Raw genomic sequence first — 14700 nt, 5'->3', positions numbered from 1 at the left:
TAATGCTGATTCTTGATCCCACCAGAAGCTGTCAACAGAAGTTTGCACACAATTACATCATGACTGCCACCTGGCTGACAGTGATTTTAAGTCATCATTGTATAATATGCACCATGATTTTAAAGGTTAAAATGTACAAAATATATGTCTTAGAATTCAGTAGTTAGGGTATAATTTCAATTCACTGCAACAACATTTAGTTAAACAATGGAGAAAATGATGGCAGAAAATGAAAAGAGAGGACAAAATGTAACATATGTACCACTTAATGATAAAGATAGTTCTATTACTAAAAATGTCACAGCTTCCATTGATAAATAGGTTAGTTCAACACATACCAAGTTCTTTGGTAGTGACTTTGGGCAATTTGCTGTAACAGCTCTATAAGATAACATGAAATTTAAAAAATACATTCATGCTTAAAGTTGAATAAAATATTAAGATGCAACTTAAGTGTAAAAATTTATTCTAGATAATAATTTGGCAAAGAATTACTGATAAATCAAAATATATTGTACAACATGGACTCTAATTATAACTCTTTTAAAAACATGAGTATTTCAAAATTACCCATCTAGATATATAATTAAGTAAGGCAAGGTCTCCTGAATAAGAGGTACATAGGAAGATGTATAGTCCACAGGGATATATGAATCAGGCATTCACCTTCTCCCTCACTCACGTGGGCCAAAAAAATGTTTCAAAAGTGTTACTGTTGCCTTTTAACACAGAGGACTATTTTCGTTGGTGGCTTACCAAAACTGGACACATTTGGGAAAGAAGCTTCCATTACAGGCTGATCGCTGAGCTTTATAATTACACAGGTAGATGCTTCAGAATCCTCAGTTCTTATCTTGGCAGCCACATATTTTTCATCTGGAGCAACTCTGATACAATCAATGAAGGGCTGGTCTAACTTAAGTTCCTCCAAATTGAATAAAACTTCATAATTTTCATTGTCTGCTGCATAAAGAAAAATACGAAAGTGATAATTTCACAGGATGTACTTTAAAAAATTAAAACTGTATTTTAATGTTTTAAATTAGAATTCCCATTCTGTAAGAGGCCATATCCCAGCTTCTTCCAACAATGATGGCAGCTTAACTTGCACATAAACTGACAATAAGTTATTTAATATCACCTTATGCTATTCAATACTATTCTGTGCATCAACCTATGAGACATTATTTGATATTGTTATAGTCTAGTTTAGTATTTACAGACCATACAGAACCTAGAAATTAAGTGAATATAAATGACAATCAACAATATATGCCAAGTGCCTAGCATAGTACCTAAGACACAGCAGATGCTCAAAAAATGCTGGATGCTGTCAACATTCTCCCTGCCAAAGCTTCTGAGTCTAACTATATCTTACACAAACCCAGAGATGAAAAACTAGTCATTAAAAAAAAATTCAGAAATAATCTTTAAAAAAATCTTTTATCTTTGAGAAATTAATAAATTTCCTATAAAAATATGAAATCTGAAAATTAGAGCATGTAAAAAGAAAAATTGTGGTGTACCTTCTTCATCTTTGGAACGAACCAAGCAACAACCTTCTTGGTAATAAACAAAACCACCATGTTTAACCTGATAAAAGAAACATGCAGTTTACTTAATAGTAATTTAATTAAACTTTTCATAGTCTGACTATTCAAGATGAAGATGAAATGAAGCCTCTTATAAAAAACAGACCTGTTGAAGTACATTAATGAACACATATGAAATATAAAATTGACCATTTTTACAATATAGTTGATAAGATATGGTTTTCATATGTTCATAACCACTAGAGGGGTTTTTAATACATAAATACAAGAGGCAATAAAGAAAAGGTATAACAAAATCTGTCAGTTCTCACAACTGTACAAACCACTTCTGCTATATTTTAGAAACATCTGATACCTGTACAGTGGGAGTCAATTAACAGAAATCAAGTGGCATCTTTAAGATAATCCAAAATGATACAGATGAGGAAACTGTGGCTCAGACTAGCCTGAAAACCCAGTCAATAACTTTCTGAGACTCTTTCCTTTAAAATATATTGTCACTAACAACTATACACAGTTTTGATTTAACACAAACTATTTCACCTGCTGTAGGGTGACAAATACAATCTGAAATGGAGAGAATGAATATTACCAAAATATAAATAGTGTTCTTGTCTAATGCCTACATATTAAAGGTAATGGATTGGTTGATATGATTTCAGTGGCTTACAACACATTTATTATCTGTTAGTGGCGTAATTTGAATCTGGAGTTCCTTATTCTTAACCTACTATTTCCACTCTACTATGTATGTGATTTTCACCTATTGTGGTTCAATTTTCCAATCTTATTGAAAAATTCAGTGCATTTCTTTTTTTATTTTTTTTTTGAGACAGAGTCTTGCTCTGTCACTTGGGCTGGAGTGCAGTGGCACAATCTTGGCTCAGGGCAACCTCTGCATCCCGAGTTCAAGCGATTCTCCTGCCTCAGCCTCCCGAGTGGCTGGGACTACAGGCGCTCACCACCATGCCTGGCTAATTTTTGTATTTTTAGTAGAGATGGGGTTTCACCATGTTGGCGAGGCTGATCTTAAACTCCTGACCTCAGGTGATCTGCCCACCTTGACCTCCCAAAGTGCTGAGATTACAGGCGTGAGCCACTGCGCGCCTGGCCCTCAATTCATTTTGATTGAACATTTATGATTGTGATAACCATAAAATGGTTAAACAGATACTTGGCTTTCATGGTATTATACTATTTTAAGTGAATTCCTTTTATTAAAAAATTTAGACAAAACAATCAAGTAATTTTCAAATAATAACAAAGTATGAACTACTTCATTTGAACTTCTCCTTAGAATCATTAAAAAATTTTTAAATCAGGGCTGGGCATGGTGGCTCACACCTATAATCTCAGCACTTTGGGAGGCTGAGGTGGGAGGGTTGCTTGAGCCCAGGAGTTCAAGATCAGCCGAGGCAACATAGTGAGACCCTGTCTCTTAAATTTTTTTTTTTAAATCAGAACTGATTGTTTGCAAAAACCAGAATTAATATATTACAGTTGAAAATTCATCTTAGTTTCAATCTTTACATTTATTGAAAGATGTAAAGGATCACATGTAAAGATGTAAAGGATCACAATCTGTGAAGCCTTTGCTTTTTAAGTTTTTCAGCATATTTTAAAGGCCAAAAGCAGTATAATCTTGATGTGGATTATGTCTCTAAATCACCAGGTATCTCATTTGCATCTTGATTGGTAATATCAAAATTTTTTTTAAAAGACATGAGATATCTTACTTCCACATTGATGATTTCATATTCTTCTTGTGGCTGTGTTTCTAATCTTGTTCTCACTTTTTCAAATGCATCCATGTTTTCTGGAAGCGGTTTTTCGTTTTCTTGTTTAACAGGCTGAAGATCCTGGAAAAAGTTTTGTTATGATCAAAATATTTCAAACTAGGGAAAAAAAACTTTTGCTTTTTAAAAATAAGTAGGTCTATACCATAGACCTAACATTGTACAAAAAAGAAATAAGATTAAATAGTATGCATTTCACAGATTTTAAATGTTCTTTCCTAGGCTCATCAATAAAACGATCTCTTTTTCATTAAAAAAAGTAAACAAAGAAAATAAGATAGACATTTGATGGTTATACTATTATTTTAGATGAATAAGTCCTTAAGAAGCAGGAATACTAAGAAGCTCAGAAGAATGTTCAGAAATACTATGGGGAAAATTTATACACGATTAAGGAGAAAATAAAATTCCATGAACTTTTACATATTTAATAGGAAAGTCAGGTAGAGAAAAAAATCTTTGGAGTTTTATAAGTACTGAAGGACTTCCTAAAAGAAGGGAAATATCAAAGAAGTGGAAGACATTATCACTACTAATAAATGTTCACTATTATTTTATTCACAGCCAGAGTGATAAGAAGTATTTTCCTATTTCATTAACTATAATTTTTTACTTTTTCAATTTTTTAATTTAAATGGGTCCGAGAACCAAGGGATATAATTTTCTTTTCATGTGGGAATAACTAACCCCCAAAACAGAACTGTTTATCAAATCGAAAAGTGAACTGGCTAGGCGCAGTGGCTCACGCCTGTAACCCCAGCATTTTGGGAGGCCAAGGAGAATGGATCACTTGAGCCCAGGAGTTCAAGATCAGCCTGGGCAACATGGCGAGACCCCATCTTTATAAAAAAATACAAAACAATTTAGCCAGGTGTGGTGGCACACGCCTGTAGTCCCAGCTACTTGGGAAGCTGAGGTGGGAGGGATCACCTGAGCCCAGGAGGTCGAGGCTGCAGTGAGGCGTGATCATGCCATTGCACTCCAGCATGAAGAGTGAGACCCTGTCTCAAAAAAAAAGAAGGGGGAATTAATGCCTAATGAAGCAGAGCTTTTTCAGTTTCTTTGAGGAAAAATAATATGTTCACTTTATGAAAAGAAGAACCAGGAAAAATAATAGAAAACTAATGAACATAAGTGGAGATATAGATGAAAGCTAAATAAGCATTCACTGTGTCTTATTAAGAGTGACTAATAAACTAAGAGCTTTATTTGAGTTCTGGTAAGCAAATAAATATCATAGAAATCATTACAATTTGGATAAAGCAAAACCTTAGTTTTCAAATTTAAAAACTGTTTAATAATTCAACACTCCAATGGTTTGCCTTGTTTAAGCAAAAGAATTCTGGCCAAGATTTTTTACTTCAGCTCTCTGCCAAAGATGACAATTGTACAGTGATTTGTACCAGAGGGGGTACTTAAGTCTTTGGTAAGGATCTCCAACAGCTGGAAAGTATTTATTGCATAAATATGTCCATGATACTTTACCAACATTGTAGAGAATGTAAGCTATAAATATAGTTTATATTACAAAGAGTTTACAATCTAAAATTAAACACAAGAATATAACAGAAAAATCACCAAAACAAATTAAATGTAAAATAATCATTTTCACAAAGGTTTTCCTTTTAGATTTTTTTTGGGACACACTATTATTTGAATTAGATTAAAATTAGCAATAATGGTTGCTATGATAGTCTCAATCATTTAGCCTCTACTTACAATCATATAATTTTCTGAATTTTTTTTAAGAGACAGGGTCTCACTATGTTGTCCAGGCTGGACTCAAACTCCCGGGCTCAAGCAATCTTCCTGCCTCAGCCTCCCAAGTAGATGGGACTATAGATAGGTGTGTGCTTCCTCATTCCATAGTTAATTTTTTGAGTAATTATTTGAAGATCAAATACTGCCTTATATATTTATTTTTCATTCATTTTTAAAGCATTTCTACAACATCTATGGTTGATCTTTAAAGTGGTGAGACACGATATCTATATCAATAATCCCCTCATATCACCATCATAAGTCAGAACATGACTAAAAATCTGTCCTGAAACTGTAAAATAGCATTAAGAGCTGCCTTTGCATTTCTAGATTCAGGATTGTCTGTTCTGTAATCTTCATTAAAACTTTTGAAGTAGAGTCAGGATTATCTCTCTACTACCCTGTAGCTTCTAGCACATTCTAGGTCAGGGAGCTGGGTTCTGTCACTTTTAAATACTCATTCTTACTGACAGCCATAGCCAACACAGAGCCAAAAGCAACACAGCGGGCTCCAAAACTCATCTTCTTAACTTTACATTCCTGATTAACATTTTTTCTGTCATAAATCCAAATAAACTGAGCTTATCTGAACCAAAATAACTCTGAAAGCAATAGGATTTTTGACTGCCTTAACGAAATTCAAGCAGAACTGAACAGCTTTCTAAGTGACTCTTCCAAAGGAATTACTCCCATGGAAACTGAGATTTTATATAATATTCATTAAGTACTCCAAGTTACTTTCGGTTTTTGTTCGGTCCCAAGGATACCTGCTAAGTGTTTTAAGCTTTCATTTCAATTTCAGCCAGCAATATCATTAGGGTACACAGCTAAAGCCATCCATTTTAGCCAGGTATCTTAATACTTTAAATAGTCCAGTTGTTTCAAAGGAATATACTACCCAATGGAGCTGAGGTAAGGACGGCTTTACCTTCAGATTTTAAGAAGGTTACCGGTACAGTATAACTCCATTAGTGGTGAAAAGAAGCACTCCTTCCCACTTCCCAAGTGACCCACCACTAAATCATTTTAACAATGAAAGCTGTTATAAAATAGAAGGAGAATGATATGTGTTAACTTTATCATGGCAAAGATGCTGAACTCTAAAGATAGAAAAAATGGTGAAAGACACTGGACAGCCCTTCAGTCAAGACTAATTAGCCATTAGTAAATGGCTAATTCTAAGGCTACGGCAGGGAGAAAATACACGGTACGTTTGGGAAATCTTATGCCAGAAAATAAGGAAGTGCTCAAAGCTTAATGGAGACATGTCAAAAGAATACAAGTGTCAACTGAAGGGGTTTCTACTGGCCACATTTTGGACAATTTGAGCATCAAAAAGAATAAACAATAAATAATACATTAAAAAAACAGAAATCCACAGCAATTGAAAAACAGAATGCAATATGAAGCATTTCAATTTAGGAAAACAGAAAAAGAGTAAATCTTAAGGAAGCAGAAGAAAGGAAAGAAAATTAATTTTTGAAATTAAATTGATAAACTAAAGAGAATCAAATTAAAGGTTGGTTCTTTTAGAAACCTATTAAAAAACAAACATCGCAAAACTGATAGTAAAAAGAATGAGAGAAAAATGCATAATTACAGATACAATAGAGATTTTTAAAAATTACAATAAGCTTTATGTGAATCTATTTGAAAATAAGTGAAATGGGTGATTTTCCAGAAAGAAAAAAGAATTACCAAAATTGACTCAAGAAATAGAAAAGCTATATAAGTCACTAACTCTTAAAGAAATTAAATTGGTAACTAAGTGTCCCCTTCTTGAAAGAGACACCAAGCCCAGATGCTTTCAAAGGTAGCTTTCTTGGATCTTCAAGAAACAGCTAATCTTTTCATATATCAACTATTTAAGAAAATAGTAAAAGAGGTAAAACTACTCATTTTATTAGGCTAATATAACCTTGACATCAAAATTAGACAATGATGATATGAGACAATTAAAAAAATCAATCTTATTCTAAAATAAAATGTGATAAAATCAATTAATTTTAAAAAGCACAAAATAAAAACAGTAATAGTAATACTAATTAAACTTAATGTGACCAAGAAGGATTTTTTCCTAAGAATGAAAGGATGGTCCAACATCAGAAAAAAATCTATCAATGTAATCTAACACAAATAAAGGAGATAAACCTTAAAGCCATTTTTGATAAATGCAGGGAAAAAATAAAAAATAATCACCATGCTTTAAAAAAATGATAAAACCTTAAATTAGGAATAGAGAGGAACTTCCTTGACTTAATAGTTTCTGTCAGTTATGTTACACAGAAATATACTAAATCTGGAATCAAAATACCTGAAATTAATTCCTATTAGCATACATGGTATTTAGCAACCATGAAACACCAATGAGATTTCCAAAATTTTAATTATGTTCATGTAAAATAACTAATTGTATTTGCTGTTAACTCATTTTTTTTTTTTTTTTTTTCTGGAACAGGGTCTCGCTCTGTCACCCAGGCTGGAGTGCAGTGGCGCGATCTCGGCTCACTGCAGGCTCTGCCTTCCTGGTTCACACCATTCTCCTGCCTCAGCCTCCCGAGTAGGTGGGACTACAGGCGCCCGCCACCACGCCCGGCTAATTTTTTTGTATTTTTAGTAGAGACGGGGTTTCACTGTGTTAGCCAGGATGGTCTCGATCTCCTGACCTCGTGATCCGCCCACCTCGGCCTCCCAAAGTGCTGGGATTACAGGCGTGAGCCACCGCGCCCAGCCTACTCATTTTGTTTTTAAAAAGCAATTGTTAAATGAAGGAAACTTGTTCCTTTCATCTTCTGCCTCCAACTCTTCTCCTTACCCCTTCTCTAGAGCCCAGACTTTTGCCCTTCTTATGCCACTGACTGCTCCTGTCAAGGTTACTGAATGGCCACCACATTGCAAAGTGCAGAAGTTAATTTTCAGTATTCATATTACTTGACCTATCAGGATCATGATACAATTGATCACTTCCTCCTCCTAAAAACACTTTTCTTTACTTGGCTTCCAGGACACCTCATTCTCCTTGTTTTCCTCTTATTTCACTGGCCCTCCCTTCTCAGTATCTTTAGCTGGTTCCTTCTCAACTCCCTGGCTTTTTTTTTTTGAGACAGGATTTCAGCTCACTGCAACCTCCGCCTCCTGGGTTCTAGTGATTCTCCTGCCTCTGCCTCCTGAGTAGCTGGGATTACAGGCACTCGCCACCACGCTGGCTAATTTTTTTTTTTTTTTTGTATTTTTAGTAGAGACAGGGTTTCACCATGTTGGCCAGGCTGGTCTGAAACTCCTGACCTCAGGTGATCCACCCGCCTCAGCCTCCCAAAGTGCTGGGATTACAGGCGTGAGCCACTGGGCCCGGCATCTCTCTGGCTTTTTAACACTGGCATGGCTCAGTTCCTGCACTAAGTACTTCTCTTCTTTGCAGTCTGTACTAATTCCCCTGGTGATCTCATCCAGTCATGACCTTAAATACTATTTATATGCTGAGGAGTCCCAAATTTACAGCTGTAGCCCGAACAACTCTGAACAAGTTGAACTTGTATATCCAACTGACTACCCAACGTTTCTACTTAGATGTCTAATATGCCAAAAAATGTCCAAATCTGAACTTTAAATCTCCCCATATATCCCTTGCCCTTTTAAAAAAACAAAACCCTGTTCTCCAGGAAATCTTTCCAATTTACATAAACGACAAATCTGTCCTCCCAGCTACTTAGGCTTAAAAGCATTAGAGTTGGCTTTGTCTTTTTCTGTTGCCACAAACAAGTGGTCTGCTAAATCCTATCAATTCTACTTTCAACATATATCTAGAATCTGACCACTTCTCACACTTGGACTGGACTACTCGGCTAGTACCGTCATCATTTCTCCCTTGGATTACTGCAAAAGTCCAAAAGCTTTCTCTGCTTCTGTGCTCGCCTCCCGGTCTATTTTCAACAAAGGAGCTTGTGTGAGTCTAAAGTCAGATTATGTTACTCCACTCAAAACCCTCCAGTGGTTTCCCATCTTGCTCAAGAGGAAAAGCAAAAATTCTTACAATGGTCTACAAAGTCCTAAAGAATCTTGTCCCATTACATTGCTGACCTAATCTACTACTACACACCAAGCCCACTTATTCCAGTTAATCCATACTTGATGTTTCTTGAACATATCAAGCTTGCTCCCACATCAGTTTCTTAGAACTTGGGCCCTATGCCCAAATACCTCCTTAAAGCTATTGCTCAAATGTCATCTTCTAAGTTAGGCCTTTCCTAACCATTTTACTAAAATAACACCCCTCCCTATCCCCACACTGCCTATTCACATCTTCCCTGTCTTTTTTGTTTTCTTCTTCACCATACCTATCGCTTCTGACACACTTTGTATTTCATTCATGTAATTCTTTTTATTTTTTTGAGAGATGAGGACTCGCTTGTGTCCACCTCAGTTGGAGTGCAGTGGCATGATCTCGGCTCATTGCAACCTCTGCCTCCTGGGCTCAAGCAGGAACCACCATGCCCAGCTAATTTTTGCATTGTTTATAGAGACAGGGTTTTGTCATGTTGCCGAAGCTGTTCTTGAACTCCTGGGCTCAAGCAATGAGCCCACCTCAGCCTCCCAAAGTGTATTACAGGCATGACCCATTGCACCTAGCCTTGTTCATGTAATTCTTTATTCTTTCTCTTTTCCTTTCTCAAGTAGGATGGTAAGCTTCACAAAAGCAGCGATTGTTTATTTTGTTCAGTGTTATATCTCCAATGCCTAGAATGGTGCATAGTAGGTGTTCAACAAATATTTGCTGAGTTGAATAAAATTCAGACAGCATAAAACATAAAATAAAAAAACATATTTAACAAAAGATATCATAAAGTGAAAAGAAATATTAATAGGACAAATGTGGAGAAGATATCTACAGCACATGTAAAAGACAAAGGACTTGTAAAGAAATCTTATGAATCAGTAAGAAAAGGATAAACAATTAAAAGAAGGTCAAAAGACAAGAATAGGCATTCAAGAAGAAAAACCAACAGGATCAATAAACGTAAGAAAAGATGCCCACTGGCCATGAGTGGCAGCTCATGCCTGTAATCCCAGCACTTTGGGAAGCTGAGGCAGGAGGATTGCTTGAGCCTAGGAGCTTGGGACCAGCCTGGGCAACATAGCAAGACTCTGTCTCTATTTAAAAAACAAGTTTTGGATTTTGGAACATTTCAGATTTTGGATTAGGGATGGTCTACCTGTACTACAAGATATTAATAAAGAAAGGTACTGTGAATTAGGCTAACTTAGGTCTAATTCTGACTCTACTAGTTTTCTTAACTTTAGGCTCTGTGGCTTTAGTTTCTTCATTTGTTTAGAAAGAATTCACACGCTTCCTGGTTTTAAAACTTATTACAGGCCAGGCGTAGTGGCTCATGCCTGTAATCCCAGCACTTTGGGAGGCCAAGTCAGGCAGATCACCCTGAGGTCAGGAGTTTGAGACCAGCCTGGCCAACATGGTGAAACCCTGTCTCTACTAAAAATAAAAAAAAATTAGCTGGGCATGGTGGCAGACACCTGTAATCCCAGCTACTTGGGGGACCTTGGAAGGAGAATTGTTGAATCTGGGAGGCAGACGTTGCAGTGAGCTGAGATGGCACCACTGCACTCCAACCTGGGTGACAGAGCAAGACTCCATCTCAAAAAAATAAATAAATAAATAAAACTTATTACAAAGCTATAGTAATTAAATGTGTAGTACTGGCCTAACGACAGACATACAGAAAAATGAGATAAAAGTGAGAGGCGAGAATAAACCATTGAATTTATGGTCAGTTGATTTTCAGAAAGGACACCAAGACAATTCAATGGAAAAAGAACAGTCTTTTCAACAAACGTTGCTCAGACAATGGATATCCACAAGCAAAATAATAAAGTTGTACCCCAATCCCTTGCACTATAAACAAAACGAACTCAAAATGGGTCATAGGGCTGGGCATGGTGGCTCACGCATGTAATCCCAGCACTCTGGGAGGCTGAGGCAGGAGGATTACTTGAGTTTAGGAGTTTGAGACAAGCCCGCATAACAAAGTGAGACCCTGTCTCCACAAAAAAAAAAAAATCAAAAAATTAGCTGGGCATGGTTGTGGGCCCAGCTACTTGCAAGGTAAGGCAAGAAGACAGCATGAGCCCAGCAGGTTGAGGCTGCAGTGAGCCATGTTTGTGCCTCTGCACTCCAGCCTGAGCAACAGAGTGAGGCCCCCTCTCAAAAAAAAGTATCAAAGACCTAACGAAAGAGCTCAGACAGGATGATTTCTAGGGTATGTTTTCTAGCAATAAAATGTATGGTTATATGAAAAGAAAAAATGCATTCATTTAACTATTAATTCATTCTATAAACACTTATTGCTTATCTACGATGTGGCAGTCATTATGCTATGTGCTGGCAAGACGTGTATTATAAAACTCTTGTCTTTAAGGACCTCCCAATATAATGGGGAGACAGCAAAAGTTTAAAATGATGTAGTAATAGCAGAGAGGTAAATATAGTGATATGACTCCTATGGCTTCAACTGCTATCTATATGTAACAACTCTCCCCAAATTCCAGACTCATATATCCAACTGCTACTGAAATCTCCACTTTATTAGTGAGTTATATTTATCCTTTCCCCTTCTTCATCTTTTTTTTTTTTTTTTTTTTTTTGAGATGGAGCCTTGCTCCCATCACACCAGGCTGGAGTGCAGTGGCGCGATCCCAGATCACTGCAATCTCCACCTCCCGGGTTCAAGTGATTCTCCTTCCTCCACCTCCCGAGTAGCTGGGATTACAGGCGTGTGCCACCAGGCCCGGCTAAAATTTTTGGACTTTCAGTAGCAATGGGGTTCTGCCATGTTGGTCAGGCAGGTCTTGAACTTCTGACCTCAGGTGATCCACTCGCCTCAGCCTCCCAAAGTGCTAAGATTATAGGCGTGAGGCACCACACCCGGCCTTCTTCACCCTTAAAATCTGAATATCAGTAAGGTTACATACATGACTGTGAAATAAGTCCATCTCAAACATAAAGATAAACCAGATATGTTTTAGAATTTTGAGATTTTGGAATGTTAACTGGGTACCTTATCTCAGTTTACAGGGGAACAACACCTTGTAATCAAATGCAGTAACATTTTAGAGCTAAACATCTACTAATTGGGATAAAGATCATAATAGCTTTGTGTCAGTTTAGGTCAGGTTTTGCCCATTCTCAATACCCTCCAATCAGTTAAAAAAAATCATTTCTTTTCTAAGAGGCTTTTGGATTTTAGAATCCAAAGAGATGAGGAATTATCACTCAAGCTCTCTAGTCTTCCATTAAGATGTCGCAAATAAAATGTAATCAGGGCCAGGTGTGGTGGCTCATGCCTGTAATCCCAGCACTTTGAGAGGGCAAGGCAGGTGGATCGCTGGAGGCCGGGCTTCCAGAACAGCCAGGCCAACATGGCAGAAACCCTGTCTCTACTTAGAATATAAAAAAATTAGCTGGGTGTGGTGGCACATGCCTGTAATCCCAGTTACTCAGGAGGCTAAGGCACGAGAATCACTTGAGCCTGGTAGGTGGAGGTTGCAGTGAGCAGAGACTGTGCCACTGCACTACAGACTGGGTGACAGAGTGAGACACTGTTTCCAAAAAAAAAAAAAAAAAAAACCAATCACCCTGTAAAGACTCTCATCTTCACTCATCTGAGTTACTAACAAGGCTTCCTACTTCCAATTTATTCTCTATTCTGTCAGAGTGATTCTTCTAAAATGCAAATCTGATTGCGCCTACATTTTTCAATAACATTCTATTGCTTAAAAGGATGTAGCTCAAACTTTTTGCAAGATATACAAAACTACATCTATATATATATATATATATGAATATGAGACTATTGCAGGAGCTGCTAATCTGTATTGTAGAAATAGGCAAATGACAGGTTTAACCAAAGGATTTAGTCTTCTCTCTTTAATTATTCAATTTTGTTTTTGTATCTTGTTCAAATTATCACTATTAAAGATTTTGGGAATTCTTTTTTAGGCAGAGCAGAGCAGGATGATGTGGAAGACAAAGAAATGTGATATCTGGATGGATGCCAGTCTTTGAATATCACTAGCTGGCTTGTAAGTGTAATAGAGTAAGTTCATCTTGCCATCTGGCTAATGTAAAATGGAAAGCTGAGGTACTTGCTAATGACAACTGCAGAACTGAATGAATTCAATAAGGTTTAGATCAGCAACACCTGATCATCAAACATTTCCAGTTTCTAAATACAGGTCCACTGTCAGTCAAGTTGTGAGTTCCAGAATTACCTGATGAACTTCAAAAAACAGCTCTGGGACTAGGCATGGTGGCTCACGCCTGTAATCCCAGAACTTTGGGAGGCCGAGGCAGGTGGATCACCTGAAGTCAGGAGTTCGAGACCAGCCTGACCAACATGGTGAAACCCTGTCTCTCCTAAAAAATACAAAAAAAATTAGCTGGGCATGGTGGTGGACGCCTGTAATTCCAGCTACTTGGGAGCTGAGGCAGGAGAATTGCCTGAATCTGGGAGGCAGAGGTTGCAGTGAGCCGCGATCATGCCATTGCACTCCAGCCTGGGCGACAAAGCAAGACTCCGTCTCAAAGAAACAAACAAAAAACAGACGTGTAGGCCTCAGCCATAGAGATTTTCATTACGCAGATGTGGGGTGAGATCCAGGAATCTGCATTTCTAAAAAACTCTCCAGGACTTCTGATATACAGTTAGACTGCAGAGGTTGATACTGAAGAGTCCCCAAACTTATAGGTAATAATTTGTTGCTAAGGTAACAAGACAGAGTTATAGAATCACGAAATTTTAGCACCTGTAAGACTTTCTAGAGAATGACAAGTTGAAACTCCCTATTTTTTTTTTTTTTTGAGACAGGGTATCCTTCTGTCACCCAGGCTGAAGTGCAGTGGTACGATCTCACTGTGCCTGAAGCTCACTGCAGCCTCGACCTCCCAGGCTCAATCAATCCTCCCACCTCAGCCTTCCAAGTAGCTGCGATTACAGGTGTGCGCCACCACGCCCAGCTAATTTTTAGCCTTTTTGGTAGAGATGGGGTTTTGCCATGTTGCCAAGGCTGGTCTCGAATTCCTGAGCTCAGGCAATCTGCTCGCCTCGGCCTCCGAATGTTCTGGGATTACTGGCATGAGCCACTATGCCTGATCAGAACTCCCTATTTTTTTCAGTCAGGAAAATTAGGAGTCCTGATTAGTTCAGTCACACCAATCATTGCTACATCTTTTGCCTTCTAACGTTCCCATGACACATGCTACTTTCTGTTCCTTAGTTAACTTATATAGGTAATAGCTCTTTAAGCAGACATATTTTAATTTACCTAAAAGCATTAACTACTTTTTCTACTTTATTGCACCCTATAAAAGTGGACAGGGTTGGAACTCAGTGGATGCTTGCTGAAAGAAGGAAATGTGCATTCTTGTCTACAGGTGTTTTCACAGCTGCAGGGGCATCTTTATAAAGCTTCCTCAGGTCTCAGTGATAAAGACCATGGCTTTTATATTACATCATTTGTCATAGAGGGAATGGTTGATACATGACATGTGAAAGCAGGATTACTTTATCAGGTAAAGG

At 37.4% G+C, this 14700-nt stretch overlaps 1 protein-coding gene across 6 annotated transcripts in view; it reads right to left on the bottom strand.

The window, feature by feature from the left end:
- The window catches only part of PREPL (prolyl endopeptidase like), a 41502-nt gene that overhangs the window by 22553 nt on the left and 4249 nt on the right, over positions 1-14700 (bottom strand). For all 6 annotated transcript variants that reach the window (XM_032177975.2, XM_058429109.1, XM_032177974.2 and 3 more), the window contains 3 exons: positions 3290-3412; positions 1527-1593; positions 757-963 (listed from right to left, as the gene is read on the bottom strand). In XM_032177975.2, the coding sequence (XP_032033866.1) occupies positions 757-963; positions 1527-1593; positions 3290-3412 (397 nt within the window). The remainder of the gene's footprint in view (positions 1-756; positions 964-1526; positions 1594-3289; positions 3413-14700) is intronic.

The sequence above is a fragment of the Hylobates moloch genome, unplaced genomic scaffold, assembly GCF_009828535.3.
Source record: "Hylobates moloch isolate HMO894 unplaced genomic scaffold, HMol_V3 SCAFFOLD_15, whole genome shotgun sequence".
Lineage (NCBI taxonomy): Eukaryota > Metazoa > Chordata > Mammalia > Primates > Hylobatidae > Hylobates > Hylobates moloch.
Note: the sequence above shows the minus strand (reverse complement) of the source record. Positions and strands in the feature narration are given on the sequence as shown.